The sequence below is a fragment of the Monodon monoceros genome, unplaced genomic scaffold (assembly GCF_005190385.1).
Source record: "Monodon monoceros isolate NGI ecotype Baffin Bay Population unplaced genomic scaffold, NGI_Narwhal_1 Super_Scaffold_5, whole genome shotgun sequence".
Taxonomy (NCBI): Eukaryota; Metazoa; Chordata; class Mammalia; order Artiodactyla; family Monodontidae; genus Monodon; species Monodon monoceros.
This window is the reverse complement of record NW_021703782.1, coordinates 15708351-15736259: the sequence shown is the minus strand read 5'-3', so window position 1 is coordinate 15736259 and position 27909 is coordinate 15708351. Positions and strand designations below refer to the sequence as shown.

Here is a 27909-nt window from a genome sequence, read left to right as displayed (position 1 = left end):
GAATACAAGGTCAGTATATGAAAGCCAACTGTATTTCTATATATTAAAAACAAATTATTAGGACATGAAATTTTGAAGTATATACTATTCGGTATAGCATCTGAAAACATGAAATACATAGGAATAAATTTAATAAGAGATGTGCTGGATCTGAACACTAAAATCTGTAAAACATCGCTGAGAAAATTAAAGATCTAAATAAATGAAGAGATTACAACGTGTTCATGCATTGGATGTCTCAAAATCGGGATGACAATTCTCCCAAAATTGAACTATGCATGCAACAGGATCCCAATAAAATCCCAGAAGGCTTTTAGGCTTTTTTTTTTTTTTTTTAGAAACTGGCAAGCTGATTCTAAAATTTATAAGAAAATGCAAAGACTCTGGAAGAGCCAAAACAGTTTTGAAATAGAAGAACAGAGTTGAAGGACTCAACTACCTGATTTCAAGATTTATTATAATGCTACAGTAGTCAAGACAGTGTGGTATCAGCACTAGGGTAGACAGACCAATGTAACAATAAAATCCAGAAATAGACCAACATATATGGTTAATTGATTTTTGACAAAAATGCCAAGGTAGTTCAATAGAGAAAGAGTCTTTTCCAAAAATGGTGCTAGAGGAATTAGATAACCACTTAGGAGGAAAACAAGGAACCTTGACCCTTACCAAACACTATGCACAAAAATTAACTTCAAATGGATCACAGTTGTAAAAGTAAAAACTAAAACTACAAGGCTTCTAGAAGGAAACAGGAAAAATTTTAATGGGTTAAGCAAAGAGTTCTTAAAATACCAAAAGCATAAGGCATAAAAGAAAGAAATATTTGACTTCATCAAATTTTTAAATTTCTACTCTCCAAATGATACCATTTTTTTTAAATGAAAAGACAAGCCATAGATGGGAGTGAAAAATCTTTGGAATACATATACTTGACACAGAACAGGCATCCAAATATATATAAAGAACCACAATTCAATAAGAATAACTCAATTTTAAAATGAACAAAATATTTGAACAGGTATTTTTGCAAAAGAAGATACACAAATGACCAATAAACATTTGAAAAAATACTCAACATCATTTGTCATCAAAAAAAGATAAATAAAAACCACATGTCACTATATACATCCACTAGAATGGCTAAAAGTAAGAAGACTGACAATGCCAATTGCTGACAAAGATGTAAAGCAACTGGAATTTTCATACATTTCTGGTAGAAATGCAAACTGGTACAGGATTTTTTTAAATAGTTTTACAGTTTCACATAAAGTTTAATGCACACCAAATGATCCAGCAATTCCACTCCTAGGTATTTATCCTAGAAAAACTAAAACATATATCCATGCAAAGACTTGCTCTCAAATGTTCATAGCATTTTTATTCATAATAGTCCACAACTGGAAACTACCCAAATATCCATCAACAGGTGTTATCAGTCAGGGACGTAGCACAAGGAACTGGCTAATGCAATCATAAGAGGTGGCTAGGCAAGTCTGAGATCGGTAGGACAGGTTGTCAGGAAGAGCAGGCTGGAAGCTCTCTGGCAGGAGCTGAAGCTGCAGACCACATGCAAAACATGACTAGCAGGTATCTGGATATACAAGTGTGGAGCACTACTCAACAATACACAGAAACAAACTACTGATACAACAACTATGGATAAATAAATCTCAAACACATTCTGCTCAGCAAAAGAGGGCAGACCAAAAGACCCTGTATGCTTCTACTTACATGAACTTCCAGGACAGTCTGTACTAATCTACAGTGTCAGAAAACAGGTGTCTGATGCCAAGTAGACAGTAAGGGGAGGATATTCACTGCAAAGGGAAACGAGAAAATTTGGGGGAGTAACAGAAATTGTAACTTGGCTGTGGTGATGGCCACACGGTGTATACATCTGTCAAAATTCAAATTATACACTTTAAACTGGTACATTTTTGTGTATGAATTATTGCTCAATAAAGCTGGTATTTTAAAAAGAAAAAAAAAAAAACTGATTCCTGCACAGCAGAAGCTCCAATCAGGGTTGCAGAAAGATAAATCCAGTTCCTCCAGCACCATTTTTGGAAAAGACTATCCTTTCCCTTGACACCTTTGTTGAAAATCAGTGAACCTTATATGCAGGTGAGAAGTTTCCAGGACGGGAGTGATGGATATGAATGCAATGAGAGAGATTCCTGGTTATTTCTGTCTCCCAAACAGAGGTGTTACTTGAGGGCGGTGGTCAGCTGAAAACCTTCCTCCTCTTCACTACCCCCCACCCAAACAAACATTTAAGGGCATCACTGTGCTGTGTGAACTGCTGTTTGTGAAATGACGCCCTCGTAAGGTCACTCGCAGTGCCCCGTGGTGTATTCCACCCCTTCCTAGCCTTGGGAGAAGTCATCCTTCTGGAAACAGGGCTCTTCCTCTCCGAGGACCACAGCCCTGAGGGTCAGGCCCTCTGGGCCTGGCAAGCGGCCCACACTTAGAGGGTAAGGAAAGGACACGAAGAAAGAAGAAAGGCGATGAGCACGAAGGGCCGACAAGGCTGCGCTTCCTACCTGGTAGCAAAGCATCTCCACGCTGGGCGCTGGGCGGGCTCCGGCAGCAGACCTCAGTCAGTCCCTATTGGTCAGGACCGTAGTTCTCACGGTGCGGTCCTGGACCAGCAGCGTCCGCCTCACCTGGGCACCTGTTAGAAATGCTAATTCTCTGGGTCACACCCAGACCTCCCCGTGGGAAACGATGGAGGTGGGTGAGGCCTAGCGCTTTGTGTTTTAACGAGCTCTCCAGGTGCTTCTGAGGAGCGAAGAGGAGGAAAGAGTGGAGGAACGGAATGGGGCTGATGAGACACCTCCCGTTGCCCCTTCCCAGGCTTCATAACCGCCCGCTGTGGGCGGCCGGCCCTCAGGTGAGGCCGGGATGAGGCCGGAGGGAGGGAGCCCAAGAGGGAAGCGATCCGAGGAGGAGCCTATGGCGTGAGCCTCGCACGCGGAGTAGCGACGGTGAGGTGGAGGAGGGGTTGCGAGAGGGCCGGGGCCCGGGGCCGAGTGGACATGAGACCGGGCACCGAGCCGCCTTGCCCGCGGCTGACCGGCGCTGCACCCCCGGGGTGCTGGGAGGGCCGGCGGGGCAGCCGGGCCCCTCGCTCACCTCTCCCGCTCTGGGCGATCTAAGCACCGTCCTTTGGCGGAGCGCTCCGCCGGGGTGTCCCCAGCTCGGGTGTGGGCTGCCTTGTCGGCCGGGGGTTGTAACGCGCCCTTCCTCGCAGCTGCTCGGCCCCCGCCCCGCATCATGAATCGCAGCCGCACTAGCAGCACCTCCGAAAAGGCGACACTGGCCTTGCTCTGGGGTGAGTGAGGCTCCAGGCTGTTCTCGAAGCACCCGGGGGGCTGGGGCGCGGTTAGGGCTGGAGGCAGAGAGGCGCGCCTCCCTGGAGGCTGCCCGCCCCACGCCACGCCTTCCGCCCTCCGTCTCCCTTCGCAGGCTGTGAGCTGAGCCAGGAGAAGCCGGCTTGGACCTTCAGACCCCGGAAGGCGGGGGAGCAGGACTGTATGCTGCTCCTTAGTACGGTGGGTACCCCCCAGCCCCAAGGAGGGGAGGAAGGACGGAGCAGGGAGGGACTTGGACAGCCACAGAGCGGCAGGTGGGATTGTCCGGTGCCCGCAGCTGGAACAGGGTTTGCCTCCTCCGCCCTCTGGGTGAAGAGGAGCCCTGCTCGTTTTCCACCCCTCTCAGATTTGCCTGGGGGAGAAAGCCAAAGAGGAGATGAACCTCGTGGAGATCCTGCCCCCAGCAAGCCAGGACGACAGAAAGAGGAAGCCCATCACCCTGGCCTCTCTTCGGGCCTCCGTCCTCCCCATGGTGAGCCTTTCCCTGCGGGCCTAGGACACCCTGGCTCCAGCCCTAGGAGGCCCTGCTCAGGCCTCACCCGCTGCGTGGGAACGGACCCAAAGGTGGGGTACAGGCTCTTGCACAAGTACAGCCAGTGCTAGAGAGGCATATAGCCCAGGACTAAAAGCTTGGACCCAGGAGGCAGGGAGCCCCATTTCCATCCTAGTCCACAATTTTTTTTTTTTGGTGGGCCGGGGGCGGGGCGGCCGGCTGAGTCCCAACCACTGGACCGCCAGGGAACTCCCTCCTAGTCGACTCTTTACCAGCCGTGTGACTTTGGGCAAGTTAAATAACGTCTCTCCAAATCACATTTTTCAACTGTTTACTGCTGGAGACCAGTGTTGATGATTTACATACTGCCTGTGTATCCAGATTGTGTATCCAGAAAGTCTCACTCTAATAATTTATTTTGAGTTTTCTATGCAGATCTTCTTTGTGAGTAATGGCAGTCTTTGTGTTGTTTTTTGTTGTTGTTGTTGTTTCTTTTAAATCCAGGTACACTGGCTAGGACCTCCAGTATAATATTGGATAAAATGATAATGGTAGATGTCCTCGTTTCATTCCTGATTTATTTATTTTTGGCTGCGTTGGGTCTTCGTTGCTGCTTGCGGGCTCTCTCTAGTTGCGGCGAGCGGGAACTACTCTTCGTTGCAGCGCAAGGGCTTCTCATTGCAGTGGCTTCTCTTGCTGCGAAGCATGTCCTCTAGGCACACGGGCTTCAGTAGTTGTGGCACGCAGGCTCAGTAGTTGTGGCTTACGGGCTCTAGAGCGCAGGTTCAGTAGTTGCAGCACACGGGCTTAGTTGCTCTGCGGCATGTGGGATCTTCACTGACTAGGGCTCGAACCCGTGTCCCCTGCATTGGCAGGCAGATTCGTAACCACTGCGCCACCAGGGAAGTCCCCCCCATACCTAATTTTTTTTAAAAGGAATGCTTCTAATGTTTCTCCATTAAGTATGAAGTGTTTGGTAGATACCCTTTGTCAGGTTAAGGAAGTCTCCGTCTGATCCTACTCTACTTTGAAAAATTGAATTCTTTTTAATCATGATTATCAAATTGGTTATCAAATGCTTTCCTATTCATATTATCAGGGGCTCTCTCTTCTTTAATCTGATAATGTGGTAAGTTATACTAATAGAATAATATTCAGTCAACTTTGCATTCCTGAGATAAACATTACTGATTGTATTATAAACTTCTAGATTTGCTTTGTTAATAAGACTTTTTTTAAAAACTTATATACTCATAAGTGAGGTTGGCCTATAAATTCCATATCTTATTTGGATGTCAAGGCATATTAGCCTCATGAACCGAGGCATGGCGTGTTCCCTCCTTCCATGCAGCAGAACAGTGAATATGAGACCAGGATTATCTGCCCTTAAAGACCTGGGAGGCTGATCTGTAAAACTGCCCTCAAACCTATTTTTTTTCTCTATCTATGAGATCTCCCTAAATCTCATCCATTCCCATAGTTTTAAAGACCACCTGTACAAATGAAGACTCTGACATTTATTCTGTAAACCCAGCCTCTCTGTTGTGCTCCAGATCCTCTGTCCAACTCAAAACACTTAACAGATATCTAATAGATATTCCAAACTTAGCATGTCTAAATCCAAATTCTTGATTTCTATCTATAATCTCTTCCCCCATCCCCAGACCTGATCCTCTCCCAGTAAACAGCTATTCCTCCAATTAGCCAGGATAAAACCCTCTTTCTCTAACACCCCATATCTGACCCACCAGCAAATCCTGTTGGCTCTACCTTCATCTAACCTCATCTCACCACCTCCCTGCTACACTCTGGTCCAGGTGACCAGCTGACCTCTTGCTCAGGTTTATTGCAGGGCCTCCCAGGAGATATACCTGCCTTCCTCGTTGGTCCCCTTTAGTCAATTTCATGTCCCCCCATGCCAGGGACACACTTGCCCCCGACTTCAATCTGGTCTTTGTTCAAATGTCATCTCATTGAAGGGTATTCCCTGGCCACAAACAGCACCCCCATTTCTACCCCACCCATGATCACTTTTTCCCCCATAGGACCCATTACTGACCTGAGGTTTCATTTGTGCATTGTCTTTTCCCCCCAACCAGGATATAGACTCCAAGAGAGCAAGGATTTTGCCTGCTTTGCTGCATTATCCATACAGCCCCTATACTAGTGTCTGGTATGTTGTAGGAACTCAATATGTAATGAATGAGTGAGTAAATAAGTGAATGAACTGTGTGGGACTGGTTTGATTTTTAAACTATTGTGATTTATTTAATAGGTTTAGATCTTCTCAGATGTTTCTATTTCTGAGTCAGTTCTTTTATTAGCTGTATTGAGATATAATTTACATACAGTAAGATTCACTAGTGTTAAGTGTGCAGCTCGATGCATTTGACAAACTGTGCAATAGCCACCAACATCAAGGTAGAGAATTTCCACCGCCCTGCCCCCAGTTCCTCATGCCTCACGCAGTCTGTCCCTTCCACCTACCACTGCCTCTGGCAACCACTGATCTACTTTCTGTCACTATAGTTTTGCCTTTTCTATAATTTCATTTAAATGGAACCATACAATATGTAGTCTCTTGTGCTGGCTTTTTTCACGTAGCACAATGCTTTTGAGATTTATCCCCGTTGTTGATAAAACAGTAATATGCTCCTTTTTTATATCTGAGTAATATGCCACTCTACAATTTATATAAAATTTGTTCATTCACCTGTTAATGGACATATGGACATTTTGGGTAGTTTCCAGTTTTTGGACTATTGTCAATCAAGCTGCTAGGAATGTTTGAGTGTATTTGTATAGACGTGTTTTCATTTCTCTTAGGTAAATACCTAGGAGTGATATTGCTGGATCACATAGTAAGCATATGTTAAACTTTATACAAAACTGCTAAACTATGTTCCAAATTGCTGTACCATTCTGCATTTCTACCAGCAATCTATGAGAATTCCAGTTGGTCCACATCCTCACCAACACTTGGCATTGTCAGTCTTCTTAATTTTAGCCAATCTAGTACATATACAGTGGCACCTCATTGTGGTTTTTATTTTTCCTTGAGGGTTGGTGATACTAACTGTCTTCTTATTTGGGTTTTGGTCTTTTGTATATCTTCTTCTGCAAAATACCTGTTTAGATGTTTTGCCCATTTTTAAATAATTGAGTTATTCTTATTGACTTGTAGGAGTTTTTTTAATATATTTTGGATATAAGTCCTTTATTACAAATATTTTCTCCTAATGTGTGGCTTGCCTTTTCATTTTTGTAATAATGTTTTTTGAAGAGCACAAGTTTTTAATTTTGATAAAGTTCAACTTAACATTTTTTTCTCTTATGGTTCATCCTTTTGGTGTCCGAAGAAATCATTGCTTAAACTAAGGTCACAAAGGTTTCCTTTTATGTTTTCTTCTAGAAATGCTGTTGTTTTAGCTCTTATATTTAAGTCTATGATCCGTTTCAAGATAAGTTTCTTGTATGGTATGAAGTGAGGATAGAAGGACATTTTTTTCCAAATTGATATCCAGTGCTCCAGTACCATTCTTTGAAAAGACTGCTCTTTCACTGATACAATTACCTTGGCATTTGCCAAAAATTGGTTGACCATATGTGTATGCATATATGTCTATACACTATTCTGTTTCATTGATTTATGTTTACCCTCATTCCATACCAGACTAATTTGATTATTGTGCTTCTATAATAAGTCTTAAAATGAGATCGTGTGAGTCCTCCAATTTTGTTATTCTTTTCCAAAATTGGGTTGACAAGTCTAGGTCCTTAGCATTTCCATATAAGTTTCAGAATCAGCTTTCTTTAAAAATCAGTCTGATGGGATTTTGATTGAGATTGTATTGAATCTATAGATTACTTTGGGAGGAATTGCCATCTTGACAATTTTGAGTCATCGATAATTGAACATGATATATTTCTCCATTTGTTTACATCTTTAGCTTTTCCCAGGAACGTTTTGTAATTTTCAGGGTCCTGGTCCCCTACGTACTTTGTAAAGTTTACCCCTATGTATTTCATGATTTGGGGTGCTATTAAAAATGAGATTAGCATATTTATTGGAAGAAAATTCACATACCATAAGCTTCACTCATTAGAGTATATAATTCAGTGATTTTTAGTAAATTCAGAGTTGTGCAACAATCACAATCTAGGTTTAGAACAACCCAAAAAGAAACTCCATACCTACCAGTGGTCACTTCCCATTTCCCACATTCACTTACCCCCAGCCTTAGGCAACCACTAATTTACTTTATGTCTATAGATTTGCCTATTCTGGCAAATCATATAAATGGAATCATAAACTGTATGGTCTTTTGTGACCGCTTTCTTTCACTTAGCATAATGTTTTTAAGGTTTATCCATGTTGTTGCATGTATCAGTACTTGACTCCTTTTTATTGCCAAATAATATTCCATTGTATTGATATACCACATTTTGTTTATCTGTTCAGTTGGTGGACATTTGGATTGTTTCTACCACTTGGCTATTAGGAATGCTGTTATTAACATTAATGTACAAATTTTTGTATGAACATAAGTTTTTTTTAACATTTTATTTATTTATTTATTTATTTCTGGATGTGTTGGGCCTTTGTTGCTGCATGCAGAATTTCTCTAGTTGCGGTGAGTGGGGGCTACTCTTCGTTGCGGTGCACGGGCTTCTCATTGCGGTGGCTTCTCTGTTGTGGAGCATGGGCTCTAGGCGCACAGGCTTCAGTAGTTGCGGCACACAGGCTCAGTAGTTGTGGCTTGTGGGCTTTAGAGTGCAGGCTCAGTAGTTGTGGCACACGGCCTTAGTTGCTCCATGGCTTGTGGGATCTTCCCAGACCAGGGATCAAGCCCACGTCCCCTGCATTGGCAGGCAGATTCTTAACCACTGCGCCACCAGGGAAGTCATGTCTGGTAATTTTTGAGTGGATGCTAGACATGAATTTTACTATTTGGATGCTGGATATTTTTATAGTTTTATAAGTATTCTTGAATTTTGTTCTGGGGTGCAGTGAAATTACTTACATACCATTTGATCCTTTTGTGTCTTGTTTTTAAGCTTTGTTAGGGATTTAAGCTGAATTTAGTCTAATTTTGCCCCACTACTGTAGCAAGACCCTTCTTAGTACTCCAATAGATGCCCCATAAATTATGAGATTTTCCCCTCTGTGAGCTCCAGACACCTTTAGGATGATTCTTTTTCCAGCCTCAGGTAGTTTCCTTGCATGGATGTTCTGATTACTACTTAACTGAATACTCAAGGGGGCCTTCTACAGACCTCTGGAGTGCTGTCTTTGCAGCTTTTTCCTTTCTTGTGAACTCTAGGTGCCTTGGCTTCTCTGGGCTCCAGTTCTATTTCCTAAACTCAGAGAGACCACTAGGCTTTGTCTGGGTTCCCCCTCCCTGCACTGTCCAGGAAGTAAGCTTGGGCAACCATAGGGCTCATCTCATCTCTGTCCCATCTCTCAGAGATCACTGTTCTTCCTTGACTTGTATCCAGTGTCTTGAGAGCTGTTGTTTCCTACACAGGCATACCTGGTTCTATGGTACTTCACAGATATTGCGGGAGTTTTGCTTTTTTGTTCATTTGTTTTTGTTTTTTACAAATGAAGGTTTGTAGCAGCCCTGCACTGTCAGATGATGAACAGCATTTTTAGCAATAAAGTATTTTTAAATTAAGGCACGTACATTATTTAGACATAATGCTGTTGTACACTTAATAGAATACAGTATAGTGTAATTATATGCACTAGGAAACCAAAAATTTCATGTGAATCACTTTACTGTGATAATCGCTTTATTGCAGTAGTCTGGAGCTAAGCCTGCAATATCTTTGAGGTATGCCTGTATTATAGTTTTTTAGTTGTGTCAAGCTGGAGAGTAAATTCAGTCCCTGTTACTTGGCCTGAACCAAACATCTCCTGAGTCAATTATGATTATTTATATTTTTCTAGATATTGTTCATGCTATTTGCTTATAATATTTTTCATCATGACTATATCTGTTATTATATTCCTCTTTTTAAAATTCCCAGTAGTGTTTATCATCTTTCCTTTTTTCCCTTCATTTCAATCACTGGATATTAGTCTTTTTCTTTTTTTTCAAAGAAAAAGCTTTTGATTTTGTTGATGCTTTCTATTGTTTCCTTATTTTTTATTTTATTAATTTCTCTGGTTATCTGATTTTCTGCTTTCTTTGTTCCATTTTCTTACTTCCTTAGTTAGATATTTAGCCCATTCATGTTATAGTTTATTTTTTCCAAGTAAGTTCTATTTATTTATTTTAAATACTACACATTTCCCTCTGAAGATGTTTTTAACTGCATCCCTTAATTTGGGATTTGTGGTATTTTCACTTTATCTTAGTTTAAATATTTTCTAATTTCCATTATGATTTCTTATTTGATGAATGAGTTACTTCAAATGTTTTAATTCCCAAAGGTATGGGTGGGTTGAGTCATCACCCTTTTTCTTAGTGTAATTGCATCAGAAAATATGGCGTGTGTGTGTGTGAGTGTATATGTGTGTGTGTGTGTGTGTGTGTGTGTGTATATATATATATATATATATATATACCATATCAATTCTTTGGTTATTTGTTGAGACTCAATTTGTGGCTTACTACATGGTAGTATTATAGAATTCTATGTGTGTCCATTAAATTAGGTGTATTAATTGTGTTCAAACCTATATATTTTGTGTCTCCTGGTGTATCAATTAGCAAAAGAAATGTGTTAAAATTTCCTGTTATGATTGTGGATCTTCGGGTTCTTCTTATCATTTTGTTTACTTTATATATGTTTATTTTTTTAATTGAAAATCATTTTAGATAATTGTAGATTCACATGCAGCTGTAAGAAATAATACTGAGAGATCCCTGTATGTTTTGCCCAGTTTTCTCCAATGGTAACATTTTGCAAAACTGTAATATAATATCAAAACCAGGATATTGACATTGATACAATGCAGGGATCTATTTATACAATTTTATCACCTAAGTTCCTATATCCACCACCACAGCCAAGATACTGAACAGTTCCAACACCCCAGGCATCCCTCATGTTGCCCTTTTATAACCACACTCACCTCCCTCCTGCTTCCTCACCTCCCCCTAACCCCTGGCAACCACCAATCTGTCCTCCATTTCTAAAATTTGGTCATTGAAATAGAATCAGATGTATGTAACTTTTTGGGAACTGGCTTTTTTTTCTCAGCATAATTCCCTGGAGATTCATTCATTTTACTGCTGACTGGTATTCTGTGGTATAGTTGTACCACAGTTCAACAATTCATCTGTGGAAAAACTGGGCTGATTCCCATCTGGGGCTCTTACAAATAAAGCTGCTGTGAACATTTGTGTATAGGTTTTTGCGTAAGCTAAGTTTTCATTTCTCCTGGGTTAAATGTCCAGGAGTGCAATTGCTGGGCCATATGAGGGTGGTTACACATTTAGTTTCTTAAACTGCCAGACTGTTTTCTAAAGTGGCTGTAGCATTTTGCATTTCTATCAGCAATGCATAAGTGATCAAGTTTCTTTGCATCCTCATCGACATTTCATGTTGTCACTATCTCTTTTATTTTAGCCATTCTAATGTGTGTGTAGTGGTGTCTCATTGTGCTTTTAGTTTGCATTTTCCTGATGGCTAATGATGTTGAACATCTTTTCATGCAGTTTTTGCCATATGTATGTTCAGTTAAGTGTTCATGTCTTTTGCTCATTTTCTAATTGTTTTGTTACTGTTGAATTTTGTTAATTTTTTATATATTCTAGACACTAGTCCTTTGTCAAATATATGGCTTGCAAATATTTTCTCCCCAGTTTATAACTTGTCTTTTCATCCTCTTCACATGAGCTTCACATGGAACAAACGTTTTTAATTTTGATGAGGTCCATTGTGTTCTTCCTTTTATGACTTTTGATGTTAAATCTAAGGACACATTGCCTAGTCTGAGATCATGAAGGTTTTCTATGTTTTTTGTCCAAAAGTCATATAGTTTTATGTTTTACACTTAAGTCCATGATCCATTTTGAGTTCACTGTTGTATAAGCTATGAGGTTTAGGTGAAGGTTCATTTCTTTGCCTATGGACGTCCAATTGCTCCAGCTCCATTTGTTGAAAAAGCTTCCTCCATTTAATTGAGTTTGCACCTTTGTCAAAAATCAGTTGCAGGTATTTGTGTGTGTCTATTTCTAGGTCTTCTGTCAATCTATGTGTCTATCCCTCTAATATCACACTGTCTTGATTACTGTGGCTATAGTTTATGTATGTTCAGACTGTGCTGTTGATGCATATAATTTACAGGTTTAGCTTTCTTGTAAAATTTTTACTTTCCTTGTATTGTAAATATCTTCCTTGTCTAAATTTTTTCATTATGTGGTGACCTTCTTTATCCCTAAAATACTTATTGAATTAAAGCTTATATCGTCTGATATTAATTTGTTTCCCAGATGTCCCTCAATCTCCATTATTCCTTTATTCTTTAGTAATGGATTCATGACTTTTAGCTGGTCACAAGGCTACTGAGAATAAAAACTATATTCCCTCTAAGTTTGGCATAACCATGAAGCTCTGGCCAATGCGATGTAAGCAGAAGTGGGATCTACAACATCTGAAAAATGTCCTTAAAGAGAGATCATGTGACCACTTTTTTGTCCCTTTCTGGAGTGTAGGTGTGATGACTAGAACAAGAGCAGCCATCCTGGGCGAGGTGGGAGCCGTGTATTGAGAATGGTAGAGCAACACGGTACAAAGAGCCTGGATCCCTGGTGATTGAGGAGTGGTATACCCATAGCTTATGTATGGACTTAGTTTATGTGACAAAGAAGTGAGTTTCTACCTGTGTAAGCCACTGTTATGGAGTTTTCTGTCACTTATTACCAAACCTAATCGTAACAAACACTACTAGCTTCATTTTTCAGGGACTTTATTTTTTAAGAGCAGTTTTAGGTTTACAATAAAATCGAGAGGAAGTTACAGAGATTTCCTATATACCACCTACGCCTACACATACATAGCCTCCCCCATTATCAACATCACTCACCAGAAAGTACAACTAGCTTCATTTTCATTTTAGTCATGTGTGGCTGCCATAACAGAGACCCAACTACAGGGGCTTAAGATTTATTTCTGTATTGCATAAAAGTCCAGAGATGGGCAGTCCAGAGCTGATGAGATGACTCCATGGTCACCAAAGACCAAGTCTCCTCGTATCTTTCTCCTGTCTTTAGTGCAGACCTACCATCCTCAAAATCACCTTACAGTCTAGGAAGGCTGCTGCAGCTCTAGCCCTCACTTCTACAATTAATGCAATAGGAAAGAAGCAGCAAGGGAAGACCACAGGGACTTCTCTCAGTTCTCTGTCCACCTTTTAAGGAGTCTTCCCACAAGTACCACCTTCCAAATTCTGCTTATAGCTCATTGATCCAGAAATTAGTAACATAGTCACAACTGCAAAGGAAACTGAAGAATGCAGTTTTTGGCTGGGTATAGTATTTCAGTAATATCAGGGTGCTGTTATTATGGAAGGAAAGAATGGCTATTGGATAAGCAACTGGAAGCCTCTGCTGCACCTGGTATGTATATTTCCATCTCTTTACTCCAGCATTTCTCTGTCCTTATAAGGTTTCTTATAAGCAGTATGTAGCTAGACCTTGTTTTAATCTATCCAGCCAGTATAGTCTGTTTATATTGATTGTGACTTGCTAATATACTTGGGTTTACTTGTAGCATGTAGTCTGTGCTTCTATTTTCCTCGCCTTTTAAATTTTTTTGTTTCTTTTTTCTAGTTTTCCTGTCTTTTATTAGATTGATTAAAGTTTCTTTTCCCCTTTTCTCTTCTACTGGTTTAGAAGCTATAGAATCTCATTCTAATCTTTATTTGTTCTCTTTAATTTTTTAACAGTCATGCATGATCAAAGTCGAAAATTAATGTTTTCTTCCTCCCAAACCAGGGGATTCTAATTACTTTCATTTTAACATACATATTGTCATCATGTAGCGTTTTAGCTCCAACGTGTTTTAAACCAGCTCAACACTAGTCATGACTAGTGTTGTTTTATTTTACAGCAATGTTTCCCTAGGTCTTTATTTATTTATTTATTTATTTATTTTATTTATACCAATTTTTTTTCTCATCACTGCTTCTTGCACCTACTTCTCAATTTAATTGCCATCTTTTTGAACATCCTTTTGTAGACCTGGGAGTAGTAAACTTACTTGGGCTTTGCTCAGAAATACCTTTCTTTTACCCTCATTCCTTCATGATAGTTTGGCTGTGTATATGCTTCTAGGTAAGAGGTCTGATTCCTGACCTCGTTGCTGTTGAAATCCTCAGTCTGCCTGGTTATTGTTCCTTTTTTGGAAATCTGGCCTCTCTGGTTGATTTTAAGTTCATCTCTTTGTTCTCATCTGTCATTTCACCATAGTATGTTCAGGTGTGGATTTATTTTTATTTATCTTTTCAGGGATGAGGTTTCCTGCATATGAGGATCTGTCTTGGATCATTTCTGGAGAACTCTTGGTCGTTATCACTTGGAACACTGACTCCATTCTCTCCAGTCCCTACCTCTGATTGGATGCATGTTGGACCTTCTCACCTGTCCTCCACGTCCAGCTTCTCTCTCATATTTTGTTCATTTCTCTCTGTGCTTCATACTGGGTAATTTCTTCCCAGCACTTCTCCAATTTACTGATTCTTCCTTCAGCTGCTTCACTCTGCTTTTTAACCATTTGTTCACTTTACTTCAATGCTAATGTTTTTGATGTCTAGAAGCTGCTTTTGGTTCTTTTTATTTTTATTTTATTTATTTATTTTTTTTGCAGTACACGGGCCTCTCACTGTTGTGGCCTCTCCCGTTGCGGAGCACAGGCTCCGGACACGCAGGCTCAGAGCGGCCATGGCTCACGGGCCCAGCCGCTCCGCGGCATGTGGGATCTTCCCAGACCGGGGCACGAACCCGTGTCCCCTGCGTCGGCAGGCGGACTCTCAACCACTGCGCCACCAGGGATGCCCTCTTTTTAGTTTTTGTAATATCTTGTTCTTATTATTTTGATTCCTACTCTTATATTTACTTGATCTTCATCAAACATTTCATGTGGTTTAGGTTGTTATTCTCTTATCTCAGGTTCCTGGTTGTACATTTTGTTTTGTTCTGCTGCCAGACTCTAGCAGGGTTGTTTCAAACCTCTTCCAGTTTGGTTTGGTTCTGTTTTGTGAAAGAATTCTGTGTGAAAAGAATTCAGAGTGTCCCTAGAGACTGGTTTTGTGTTTGCATCTGCCATTTGCCCCAGGAATATCGCAAGCCTGGGATTTTATACAGATCTCTTGGCTTGGCAGTGCCCACCGAGTAAATTCAGATTTGCTCTAAGTGAGAGGTACAACCACAGCTGTTAGCTTCTCACAGGAGACTCTGTTATCTCACCCACAGGTTCTTGTTTCCCTCCTTTTATGGTGGGTCCTTTCTAGTTAGATGGCTTAGGGTCCTTCAGTCCCTTCTCCTCAACCCTTACCATGGGGCTTTTTACTGAGATGTAGCCCTTTAAAGGTCCCCTCCCCAAGGGTTTGTCTCCTGTCCACATGAGTGTCACAACCCAAAGTCCTTCCTGTTTTCAAGGACATCCTCCCTTCAGCTGTGGCATCAGCCTCTGCACAGGCTGCTCTTCTTTCTGAGGCACAGGGACACTTCTTTCTGTCTTACCATTCAACCAAGCAGTAAAAACATTGAATTACATTTTATCCAGCATTTCTAGGTGTTTGTGATCAGTTTTCACTTATCTGCTTCCTCTCTGAACCAGAAACTCTAAGTTAATCTCTCTAAGCCTCAGTTTCCTCCTCTGTAAAGTAACAACACCTCCTTTGTGGGCTTCTTGTGAAGATTTAAATGAGATAAACCAGGTAAAATATGTAGCATGGGGCCTGGCACATGGTAAGAACTCAAGAAATTTAAGTATCATCATTGTTACTCTAGAAAATTTGCAAAGTTTGGAAAAGTGTAAAGAAAATAAATGTGGTACTGTCCACTGAAAATTATGGTTAGCACTGTAATATATTTCTAACCTTTATTCCTATGAATATTCACACATTACTTATAAGATGATAGGAAGACTGTAATACAACTTTGCATCTGCTTTTCTCATTTGATCAATGCCTTAGTCAGCTTGGGCTGACATAACAAAATACCATGGAGTGAGTGGTTTAAACGACAGACATTTCTTCCTCACAGTTCTGGAGGCTAGAAGTCTGAGATCAGGGTGCCAGCACAGTCGGGTTTTGGTAAGGGCCCTCTTCCTGGCTTGCAGATGGCTACCTTCTTTTTGTGTCTTCACATGGCCTAGAGAGAAAGCAAACTGTCTGGTCTCGTCTTCTAAGGGCACTAATCCCATCACAAGGTCCCCACCCTCATGACCTCAACTAACCCTAGTTATGGTCCCAATGGCTCCATCCCCAGATACCAGCACATTGGAGGTTAGGGGCTTCAATGTAAGAATTTGAGGGGACATAGTTCAGTCCATAGCTATCAGACTATTTAACGGCTGCACCTCAGCTTGGAAGACCATCTGTGATCTTGGCAGGAATGAGATTATCAGATCCATGTTCTTCTCCAACAGAGTCCACCTCAGCAGGAAGGTCCAGGGGGCTGAGAGTGCAGAGAGGTCCAGGGAAGCCCTGAAGCATGTGTGGTTGAGGGGAGGGAATAAACTGAGTATTTCTGCCTGAGGCCAGCCCCCATCCCCCACCCCCAGCCAAGTACCAGGCCCGAGTGGCCTGTCCTCTCTACTCCTGCCCCTACCCTCTACCCCCTACCCCTGCAGGTTGTCCTGGCGGGACTGGAGCTTTCTCCTCCTGTCACGTTCCAGCTCCGGGCTGGCTCTGGACCCGTGTTCCTCTGTGGCCAGGAATGTTATGGTAAGTCCAAGCTTGGACCCGAGAAAGGTCTGCCGGTACAGTGCTCAGCACAGGGCCAAGGACATAATAGGTACTCAAACACTTGAGGGATTCTTGAATTATTGGAGAAGATCCCCAAAGGCAACAGAATCACCAGCAGCCTGGACCAGGAGGCTATGGGCACGCCTCCTAGCCCCAGTTCTCCTTTACCTCTCCGCCACGTCCTCTGTGGGCTGCAGCCCTCCAGCCATAACACGGGGGTGGGGTTATACTTGGTTCCATCTTCAAGTGTATTCCTCCTAGTTGTGAGGAATAGATGGCATATTCAGAAAAAGCACTTAACATAACGCCTGGTACCAGAGCACACTCAAAACATTACCTGCTATGAAGTATGTAGCTGTAGCAGTAACATGGACCCTGGCAATTCGCTGTGCTTTTGACTCTTTTGACAGACCTTTAACTGCCTTCTTCTCTGTCCAGTGGTGCCTCTTCCATCAGGGTTCTCTCCTGCTCCAAACCCCGGGCAGGTTCCACCTGCCTCAGGATGAGGCCTGAGTTCCTCCGCTGCTGTGTCCCCACCCTCTCCCTCCTTCCCCTCACACTCTCCTTCCCAGTGTGCATCCCCCTCCGGCCTGGCCAGAGCTGCAGCTTACCACTTCCCCTGCCCTTCTGCCACGGCCTCAGCCCTCACTGCCCTCCCCCCCCCCCCCCCCCCCCCCCCCCCCCCTTTGGGGGGGGGGACCTGGAAGGGGGGGCGGGCGGAGACCCTCGGGCTCAGAGGCCCTGCCTTGCTCCCACACCATCGCTGACACTTCAGACCAATCCTGGGAGGAAGAGGAGGGGGAGGAGGAGGAAGAAGAGGAGGAGGAAGAAGAGGAGGAGGAGGAAGAAGATGATGACGACGAAGACACAGATGTGTCCCTGGAGAAGGAGACCCCTGTCAAACAAGTCAAGAGGCTGGCGCCCCAGAAGCACACAAGCGTTGCCAAGGTGAGGGAGGGACACCCACCCCCCTGTAAAGGCTCCTCAGAAACCTGGGCCAGGCCTCCCCAGTTGAGTGCGCTGAGGCCCAGGGCAACACCTGCCAGGTGCCCGGCGGGAGCCTGCTCTGCCCCTGGGCCTTGCCAGAACTCCCAATAATGCTTGTGTTTGGTTTCCAGAAAAAAAAGGTGGAAAAAGAGGAGGTGGCAGTGAGGTAACTCTTTCCATCTATTAAATGAGCCAAAATCTTTCAGTTGAGGTACATCGTGCTTGAAAGAGGATGATGCACGTGTGTGTGCAGGTGTGTGGTACACGGAGACACAGGTGCACAGGTGTGCTGCCACTGTCGGTTGGCACAGTCTTTTTGAAAAGCATTTAACAGTTCTTATCTTCTGACTTCATCCCACTTACGGCAGTTCCTTCCAAAGAATCCCATCCAAGATATGAGGGAAATATATGCACTAAGAAACTTATATCACTGCATTATTCAAATAATAGTATAAAATGGAAGCATTGTAAATGTCCATCAATATACCAGTTGCTTAAACTATGTCACGTCTTCTCAATGGCATGTGACATAATGCCCATGAAGAATATAGCAAACTGGAAAATGTTTCTAGAATTCAAAGAGCAGGATATTAAATTATTTTCATCTTAATATTTAGTTATTTAATTTTTGGCTGCATTGGGTCTTATTTGCGGCATGTGGGATCTTAGTTCCCCGACCAGGAGTCACGTCCCCTGCATTGGAAGGTGGATTCTTAACCACTGGACCACCAGGGAAGTCCCAAATTATTTTCATTTTATTTCACAAACAAAAAAGTTCTGAAAGGAAACAAAATGTTAATATTAGTAGGAGGTAAAGAAAAGTATAGGCAATTTATTCTCTATTTGCTATATTTTGCGCAATGTGGTTAACATTACTTTTATGATAAGAAACATTTGTGTCTTATACACAAATAAAGGAAAGCAGATAGAAGCTTAAGAAGAAAAAACATCTTGTTTAAAAAGAGAGAGTCAGGGACTTCCCTGGCGGTCCAGTGGTTAAGACTCTGGGCTTCCACTGCAGGGGCCACATGTTCAATCCCTGGTCAGCGAACTAAGATCCTGCATGCCGCGTGGTGGGCCAATAAATAAATAAATAATTTTAATTTAAAAATTTAAAAAATAAAAGAGAGTCAGAGTGGTCCCTGGCAGGTGACAGGTGGAGAGGCAAACCTCTCCAGGTCACAGCCCCCTGCTTCCTGGAAGTGCCCAGGGCCCAGCTCTGCAGCTAGGAGGGCCCGGGGCTACTGGCATCAGACTGAGCTCTCTCTTTCCCACATCCCCACTCCTTGCCCAACCCCACCCCGTTCCAGATACTATCCTAAAGACAGGAGCCCTGTGGGAAAGGTGAGTACTGATAAGAAGGGGCTGGTCCTCCTGGGGGAGGAGGGATGTTCTCTGGGAAGGTGCCAGGATGGGGAGAGGGTGGGACACTGGAGCAACGCCTTCTCTCACAGGCCAAAACCACACCCAGACCTAAAAAGCCAGGATTTAAGAAATGAGGAGCCAGGAGTGGCCTGGCCACAGTGACAGAGGGAGGGCCCGTGAGACCACCGTGCTGAGTCTGAATGTCATGGACGTGTTGGGGGCGACACAAGAGCTCCTCACCCCAACTCTCGGTTGCAGCAGGACCTGGAGGGAAGAGCCCCGACCTCTCAGACCCACAATAAAGTTTGCTTTGCTAGGACCTTGTTGCAGCAGCTGTCTCTCCCTTCCCCGGGAGCTGTCCTTGCCGGCTGCAGTGAGCCCGTGAGCCCGGCAGAGGGCAGCCGTGTGCCAGCACACCCTGGCCTGCCTGCCTGCCTGCCAGCCAGCCAGCTGTGTTCTGCTCTTTATCTCCCTCTCCCCCCACCGCCCCCACCGCCCCCCTGCCCCACGCCCGGCACCACCACCCCATCCCCAGCTTTGGGGGAAGGACCAAGTGTCTCAGCCCCTTTCCCAGCTTCGACCTTCAACCCTCAGGCCTGAGGGAGGGAGCTAGAGCTGGGGTGGGTCTTCCTGCGTCCACACTCCCTTCTGACAGGGCCTGGCTCTCCAGATACAGAACTGAAGGGTGACAGCTGCCCACCGCCCCTACCAGGAAGGGACCAGCCTGAGGGTCTGCATCTCAAGGGCCGGGCCTAGCTCTGCTCTCCCAGGCTTGCGTCCTGTTAGGTGAGCTGCTCACAGGGACGTCACTGGTGTGATCTGTGTCAGGCAGGAGCCCAGAGGCCTGCACCTTCAAGGAAACCTCCCAAGTGGGGAGACAGGCAGGCTTCCTGGAAGCTATAAAGTATCTCTTCAGGAGGTGGGCAGGTGAACAACTCCTGGGCTAGCATTCCCCAAGGGCAGCAGTCAGAGCCACAGGAACGGGGTTCAGTAAATTGTTGGGGTGAGATCCAACAGAGGATTGAAAGGGGGGTGAATGACCCATCGCATGGCTCTGACCTTCTGCCCCCTCCCAGCCTGCAGAGCCACTTTGAAGCCGGGTTCACCCATGGTGACGTGCAGGTGGCCGCCCCCCTCGGGGTCTACTTGCAGGGCCTCTGCTGGGCTTCTCCCTGCCCCTAACCAGCACCCCCATTGGCCAGGCCTGAAGTGGGCCAGTGGGGAACTGGCCCTGCCCTCTCTCCCCAGGACCCCCAGGTATGGGTCCCAGAAAGTTGGAGGTCTCTGAACACCTGCATGGGAAGGGCAGCAGGCAGGCTTGAGTCTCCCCATTCAGCTTCTCTTGATGCCAGAAGAGATAGAGGAAGGCAGGGCTGGCATTCTTGCTTCTGCTTTCTACACCCCACAAGGCAGATGTGGGCTTTGTCCCACCCTCTAACAAAGGAGAACATGCTACTGACCTCAGTCCCCCAGAGCGACAAGGGACATCAGTTCAGGTCTGGTTCCAGGTAGGCAGCTGGCATTGACCATGGCTTCATGCCACCGCGATACAGGGTGGGCAAGACAAAGTCCTCCCTTCAAGTTGCCTACAGTCTAGTGGAAACACAGGAGCCAACAACATAATTTCAATTACTGTCCAGCGCTTTGGAGGACGTAAAACAGGCTAATTTCCAGGGTGGGGAAGTGCTGGTGGGGTTTTTTTTGGGGGGGTGGGGGATTTGGCCATGACGCATGGCTTGTGGGATCTTAGTTCCCCAATCAGGGATCAAACCCACACCCCCAGCAGTGGAAGTGCGGAGTCCTAACCACTGGACCACCAGGGAAGTCCCGGGAAGTACTGTTTAGTTGGATCTGAGAAGGTCCTTCAGAGGAGACGATTGACAAAAAGGGAGTGGTGGCTACATGTAGAGCTGACAGAAGGACATTCCTAGGAGCAGGAACAGAGGGTGCAAAGGGCCTGAGGCAGAACAAGCACAGTGGTTTGGACAGCAAGAAGGCTGATGTGATTGCAGTGATAACACTGTGAGCTGGGTGCTGCTCTAAGTGCCTTCCATGGATTCACACTTTTAATCCTCACAACCATGCCTAGAGGTGGGTGTTATTAGCCCCATTTCTCAGATGTGGAAAGTGAGGCACAGAGAGGTTAAACAACTTGCCCCCCAAGGTCACACAGCCAGGATTCACACCCAGGTAGTCTGGCACTAGGGCCCTGTTTTTAACCACTCTGTGGGTGAGAGGGGGACGTGGAAGTTTGAGGGTGCCAGGAAGCCTCAAACTGAGAGTGGGAGTTAGAATTGAGGCCACGGTATAACTGGAGCCCAGGAGGGGCAGCTCCGGAGCCAAGTTATTGCAAAGCCTGTGTTGTCGCAGGTACTTCTCCGCTCCGCCAGCCCCAGGCAAGCACCCCTGTTCTCTGGCTCCGCAGCAGGACTGCACAGAAGGGCACTTAACAGCTAGACGTCTGGCAATTTGATTTCCACGTGCCGGCAGGCGGTGGGGATCAGATAGCAAAGATGGGGGGAGGTCTGTCTGCATTGCTACAGTGCTCTTTGCCCTTCACCCTTCCCCAGCCCTAGCCCTTCTGTTTGTCAACAGGAAAAGGGTGGGCTGGGGTCAAAGCAGGTGGTGACAAGTGACCGGCATGCAGGTGGACTCTGGGTCTGCACAAGCTGGGCTGCTAGGAGCAGGCGTGAGACGCCCCCTTTGTGGGGGGAGGTGTTGAACTTGGCACTGTGGGATGGGATTAACCACCGCGGCCTTGACTACTCCTCACTCCCCTTATCACCTCCTGCCACCCCCCATAAATGGTAATGAACACTACCCTTCTCCCCCCACCGCCCCCCTCCCCCGCTCCCAGGTCCCTCTGGTGAGGGGAGAAAGTCAAAGTTTAGGCAAACTGAGGCTGGGCCACGTAAGAGGGTCTCTGCCCCTCTCCCTCTTTCTTGTGGCACTTGACACTTTTCAGGAAGTGTCCTTCCTCTCAGTTGACAAGATGGCAGTTTTAGCAGCATCAGTAGTGGCCATTTCCTTTTTATAAATTAGGAAGCTGAGACCAGAGAGGTGAAGGGACTTGCCACAGGTCACATAGCCTGTAAGGGCCGGGGTCAGGGAATGGGGATAAAATTCAGAGTCTGGGACTGGAACACTCCCCACTTGGGGCCCACCACCGGCCTTCCCATGGGGGTAAAGTAGAAAACGGAGCCAGAAAGCCAGGCCTGCAGGTGCAGAATGGGCTACCCAGCTGTGCCCCTGAGCCCCCTGGCACCAGCCCCCTGTCTGAGCCCCAAGGCCAAGCTTGACTGTGGGCATCTGTTACCATGGAGACCCAGGCTGGGCTGGGGGCTGGCCAGTGACAGCAGGCCCTTCCCCCACTGATAGGAACCAGGTTCTCGGGCTCAGAGACCTTGGGCCCAGATGGAACTCCCCACACCTGCCTCTCCTCACTGCCTTCCGTCTCCCATCTGACCCCTCCACCCCTGAACCCCAAGCCTGATCTGTCTCCTCCATGCCTCTCTGCTCTTACCTGTGACTCCTGGGGATTGAGGTCCGGAGGAGATAGCTTTTAATACCCTACCAGGGAGCTAGGAGCTGGTGAGCATGTGGGCATGAGGACAAGGTCTTCCCAGAGAATAGAGACAGAACCAGCACCGATCACAGTGGAGAGGTAGATTCCAGATGTTTCCATGGAAGAGGGAGAGTTTAAATGGGGCCCCAAATGGTGGTGCGAATGTGGAAAATGGAAATGATTGGTACCTTGTTCCAACTATGCTACTAACTAGCTGTGAGACCCTCTCTGGACCTCATTGGTGAATGAGGAGTCTGGACCAGATGAAGAATCTCTAAGATTCCCTTCCAGTTTTTCTTTTGTGGTACGCGGGCCTCTCACCGTTGTGGCCTCTCCCGTTGCGGAGCACAGGCTCCGGACGCGCAGGCTCAGCGGCCATGGCTCACGGGCTCAGCCGCTCCGCGGCACGTGGGATCCTCCCGGACCGGGGCACGAACCCGTGTCCCCTGAATGGGCAGGCGGACCCTCAACCACTGCGCCACCTGGGAAGCCCTCCCTTCCAGTTTTGACATTCTTTCCAACTGATTCCAACCCGGGACACCCCTAGTTACAAAGGTCAGGGCCGGAGCCAACACTGCATTCCCCAGGCCAGCTCGGGCTCAACTCACCCTTGAGCCCCCAGCAGGGCACCTGGGGCGGAGCTGGGAGCCAAGTGTGGAGCTTGACCGGGTGGGCTGGAGGTGTCCCTGCTTGTCGGTGGGTGGGGAGGGGTGGCAGACAACTTTGTGGATTGATCTGGCTCAGGAAGGTGAGAAGGAGGCCTGGAGGTGAGAGTTTCGCCCTCCCACTCATCTCTTTAGGTAAATAAATCCACAGCCAGCATTTCGCCTTCTCTTCCCATCCTGGAGACACTGAGACCTCCAGGGAGCCCAGAGCTGAGGTGTAAGCTTCCCTCAGAGACTCCCCCCCTGCGCACTAGCCCCCTTCCACAGTCACCATCAGCCACCTTCTTCGGGGAAGGAATCGCGTAGAGTTCCTGGTCATCAGCTTCCAGGACCAGGGATATTGGGACATCATGGGTGGGTGCTATGCTGGCCCCGGCAGGCGTGGGCACAGTAGAAGGAATCTGTGTGGGAGAGAAAGAGCATGGACTTTGGAAACCCGGCTACACCGTTCACTAGCTGGGTGATCCTGAGCAAACGACCTACTGTGTGCCTCAGTTTCCTCCTCTGTAGAATGGGGTGATACCTGGTGTGGTACAGAGCAGCGTGGGACTGGAGTTTAGAAAAAGAAGAGGCCGCTGGGCACTTCATCCCAGACCGCTGCTGAGGGGCCGCAGGGAGGAGGCCCTGGGTTCCTCCCAGCTCCCGGAGGTTCTGGGGATGGCTGCTGTCGTGGGGGGGATGACAAGTGAGTCCCAGAACATATACCTTTGACTTCTGCCTCAGTGCGGCCATCTCACTGGGTCCTCCAACATCCCGAGGCACTACTGTGCCCATCTCCCAGAGGAAACGGCCAAGGCCCGGAGGAAAGCGGCTGGTACCAGTGCACCCGCTCTCCTCGATGCCATGGGGTCCTTCTACGGCCCCACCCGCACCTGCCTCCCTACCCCTGGTACCCAAGCTGTGGCGCCCACTGTTTGATACCCGTCGGGACAGCCCTTAACCCCTCCTTCCCGGTGGCCAGACAGCAGACAGAGGGAGTAAGGGATGACAGAGGCAGTGGAAGCTACGCTCCTAGCCAAGCCCACCTCCTGCCCCCCGGAGGGAGGCTCCTCCTTTTAAGGCTGCTGCTGGGAATTTCCACCCCCAGACCCAGACCCAGCGACCCCAGGCCTGGAATGATACCTGCAGCTCACCCTAGGGGAGGTGGGGCAGGAGAAGCTGGCCCTGAGAGGGGAGGAGGGGCCCTGCCGTCGGGTCCGTGAGGGTCAGTAAGAACGCAGGAGCCAGCCTCTGGGTCTAGAAGCCTCCAGCAGCTCCATCCTCTGCGCTGGGGTATCCCAGAGAGAGGCTGACAGCACCCCCCACCGACCCCCGCCAGCAGCTGCTTTGCAGTCTCACTGGCCAGGAAGGTGGCCTCCTCACACCTCAGTCTCCCAATTACGCCCTCCTCCCCCCTCGCCCTCCTCCCTTCTCTCCTCTCTCCTCCTCCTCCCGTCTCTCTCCTCTCCCCACTGAAAACCTGTGGCTTGGAGGAGACCTTGGCTTCTCTGGGACTCTGCCCCCAGGGACTGCCCACATCTGCTCCTGACTCTGGGGGCAGGAGGGCAACGGCCCCAAGAAATCTCTCCGGCGATGGGAGCCGCCCGCCTGCCCAACCTCACGCTGTAAGTGCGCTACCTCTCGGACTGCCGTCTTGTTGCCATTTCCAGCCCGGGGGCAGACCCAATCTTCCTGGGACTGGCACACGGACCGCGTGGGGCAGGGGTGGGTGCCTGTTGCGCCCTGGGGCTGGCTGCTGGCACCCACACCCGGGCCGCCTCGTCTCCCGCACAGGTGCCTGCAGCTCCTGATTCTCTGCTGTCAAACTCAGGTAGGCGGGCGCCCCCGCTAGCTTCTCCCCGTTCCTCCCACACTACCGATGGGGGCGGTCAGTCTCCTTTCCGTGGACAGAGGCAGATCCTGGCCTCTCCCTGAGTCCAGAAGACTCTGAGGTTTGGGGGGGCGGTGGGATGGGGTAGGAGAAGGGGCCACAGCAGATTGGGGGATTGACGGAAGTTTTTATTTCAGCCCTCCTTCTGACACCCCTCCCGTGTTGCCCTGGGGTCTCTTCTGCTCCCTCCATCCCTCCACACTGTGTTCCCCCCCAAGGCTAAGCGCATGGGGCAGCCAAGCCTGAGGGATGGAGCCCGGGAGTGGTCGGAAGAGGGCGGAGGTGATGGCTCAGGTGAGGCTTGTACTTGCAAGTACCTGAAAGGACAGGTTTCCACGCAAAACCGCCTGTCTGTTCCACTCACCACCCCGCTCCCACCAACACGGAGGTCCTGTGGGTCGCGGTCCTGGGTGATCGCGTGGGCAGTCAGAATGCCCAGCCAGGGTGGGCGACTCCTTACCTACAGGGCAATGAGGTCAAGCCCGAAGAGGTTTGTATGGGATGAGATTCAGGGTTTGCTTCTCCACACCCCCCACCCCAAGTCAGCGCCCGCCCCCCCCCCCGCCCCAGCCTCAGCCCCCTATGTGAGGCTCGGTCCCTTTTTGTGATCCTCCATAAAAGTGCAGCTATTAAAATGCACTGGTCCAGAACCGCTCTGGGGAGAGATCCCTTGGCTTTCCCAGGCCAGAGGCCCGCTTCTCTTCATATCCAGTGGGGACTTTTTTTGAAGGTAAATGCCTTTTCTCTGGGAGAGGGAAAGGGGCTGCCTTTGAAGCAGTGGGGGGGTGGGAGGGAGAGAGGGAGAGACAACCCCCCCTTTCCTTCCCCCTTTTGCTCTAGCCCCCGTTCCAGGCCTTTTGCTTCACACATCCAGGGAGAGCAAGAAGAAAGCCCCCAGCCTGGCCGGGAGGGGTCTGGGGGTGGGCCCAACCTGTTCTGGAGGGGGAATTAGCACAATGGTGCGGCGGGCCGGCGTTTATGGCCTGGCTGAGGCCCCATTCAGGACCCGGGGAAGGTGGCAAAGCTGTCCTTTCCCCCTTGAAGTGCCCCCTCGCCCCCCCTCGGAGGGGGGGCCAGCAGGCCGGACCGCAGCCATGCTTGAGGGGCCGTCTGACAAGCAGCTGTCTGCGGCAGTGGAAGGGGAGGTCCCCCTGCAGCGGGAACATGAAAGGGACAAGCAAGGTCCCGCGGGGAGAGCGACTTGTGGACTGTGGGCTGGGGGGGGCGTGGGACTGCTTTTGTGCAGGGCTTGAAGGGGGACGAGTAGAGGAGGGGGCTTCGGGGGGGCCCTCTCTGCTCCCGACCTGGAACAGACAGCCAGAAGGAGGCTGCCCGCCAAGAGGGGCGGAGGGCCTGAACCTGGGCCAGGAGGCTGGGGGGGGGGGGGGCTGGGGACAGGCCGGACCCCACCCCCTGGCAGGGAGGCAGGTCCCCCACCCAAAATGCTGGCCTCAGGTTTTCCCAGGGCGGGATGTGGGGTGGGCAGACCCTGCCCTCATAGGCTGGGAATCCAGGCTGTGGATGAGCCAGGGTCGGACCTGGGCAGTGACACCCGGGAAGGGTTAACCCTGAGCAGGTTCTGCTGAATGATAGCCTGGAGCTGCTCCTTCACCTTCCCACCCCTCCCTCCAGGAGAGAGAGGCCCCTCACAGATGCTGGTCTGGGTCTAGCTCTGTCCGGATGGTCGCGATTGGGCCTGGGATAACGGCGGACTTGGGGATGTGGGGCAGGGAAAGGCTGTCCCAGCACAGGCCAGCAGGATCCAGGCGGAGGAACGTTTTAGTGCTAGAGCTGGGGCTGTCACCAGCGGCTGGGAAACGTCATCCCGGTTTGCACCTTGCTGGAGAGAGAGGGCAGGAAGCGGTCTGTTTCTCTCCTACTCAGCACTGCCGATGGGTAAGGAGACACCAGGCCCGGAGGAGGTACTCGTCCTGGCTTCGTATCGTGTGCGGATGGAAACGTCCCCTCTCCACTCCCCTGGAAGCAGTGGGCGGTAGCATCACCCCCGGCTGGCCACGAGCCTCTGTTACACTGTGGCACATGCAGGTGGCCTCACAGGGCAGCCACGGGGCCACCACTGAGGGCACCTCTCACCACCGCCTCCACCGCCCTCAGCTAAGGAGGCGCCTCACCCCTAGAGGGGGAGGAACGCTGGAAGGGGCACTGGCTTCTCTGAGGGCCCTGAGCACCCAGGGGGAGCGGCAGGGGAGATGGGCGTGAGCTCAGGAGTCCTTCCTTAGTGCTATAAAGAAATGCTTCCAGGGGCCCTGCAGGAGCCTACAGAGAAGGGTCTTAGAGCCCCCAAAAAGGTCTCCAGTGACTCTAACAGACCAGCTGCTGTGTGTGCACGTATGTGTGTGCATGACCGTGCACACATGTGTGTGTGCATGTGCTGGGCGTGGGCTCCTTTGAGGCCAGTGCGGAGGACTGGGGAGACATCTGGTCACCCTGGCTAACAGAGCCAAGCCCCTGGAGTTTTGGAGAGGAGACAAGCTTCCGTCCTAGAGGCGGGACAGGCGTCTGTCACTAATCAGCTGTGCGGCCCTGTGCACTTCCTCCCCGGACCACGGGGATTAGACACCAGCAGCTTCCTCCCCGGACCACGGGGATTAGGTACCAGCAGCTTCCTCCCCGGACCACGGGGATTAGGTACCAGCAGCTT

General features: G+C 48.0%; 2 protein-coding genes across 4 annotated transcripts in view; both read left to right on the top strand.

Annotated features, from left to right (window-relative positions):
• The first annotated feature begins 3173 nt into the window (after nt 1-3173).
• On the top strand, nt 3174-19466 carry NPM2 (nucleophosmin/nucleoplasmin 2). 2 transcript variants are annotated; one of them, XM_029201871.1, is made up of 8 exons: nt 3265-3337; nt 3472-3557; nt 3724-3849; nt 16681-16774; nt 17571-17743; nt 17914-17948; nt 19093-19126; nt 19237-19466. In XM_029201871.1, the coding sequence occupies exons 1-8, from the start codon at nt 3280-3282 to the stop codon at nt 19279-19281; spliced, it is 651 nt and encodes a 216-aa protein (XP_029057704.1). In that variant the 5' UTR covers nt 3265-3279; the 3' UTR covers nt 19282-19466. The 2 variants fall into 2 exon arrangements, with proteins under 2 accessions (XP_029057705.1, XP_029057704.1); XM_029201872.1 differs by lacking the exon at nt 17914-17948 and having other exon boundaries at nt 3174-3337.
• A 5438-nt stretch (nt 19467-24904) lies between these two features.
• Nucleotides 24905-27909, top strand: part of FGF17 (fibroblast growth factor 17) — a 5608-nt gene continuing 2603 nt past the window's right edge. For both annotated transcript variants that reach the window (XM_029201874.1, XM_029201873.1), the window contains exons 1-2: nt 24905-24981; nt 25151-25187. In XM_029201874.1, coding sequence (XP_029057707.1) covers nt 24950-24981; nt 25151-25187 — 69 coding nt within the window. In that variant the 5' untranslated portion in view covers nt 24905-24949. The remainder of the gene's footprint in view (nt 24982-25150; nt 25188-27909) is intronic.

Bases quoted from the DNA above. Each gene is read 5' to 3' on its own strand.
- NPM2 (XM_029201871.1), top strand. From the start codon at position 3,280: ATGAATCGCAGCCGCACTAGCAGCACCTCCGAAAAGGCGACACTGGCC. The intron at 16,775-17,570 runs GTAAGTCCAAGC...CTGACACTTCAG, and splicing joins CTGTGGCCAGGAATGTTATG to ACCAATCCTGGGAGGAAGAG. The intron at 17,949-19,092 runs GTAACTCTTTCC...ACCCCGTTCCAG, and splicing joins AAAGAGGAGGTGGCAGTGAG to ATACTATCCTAAAGACAGGA.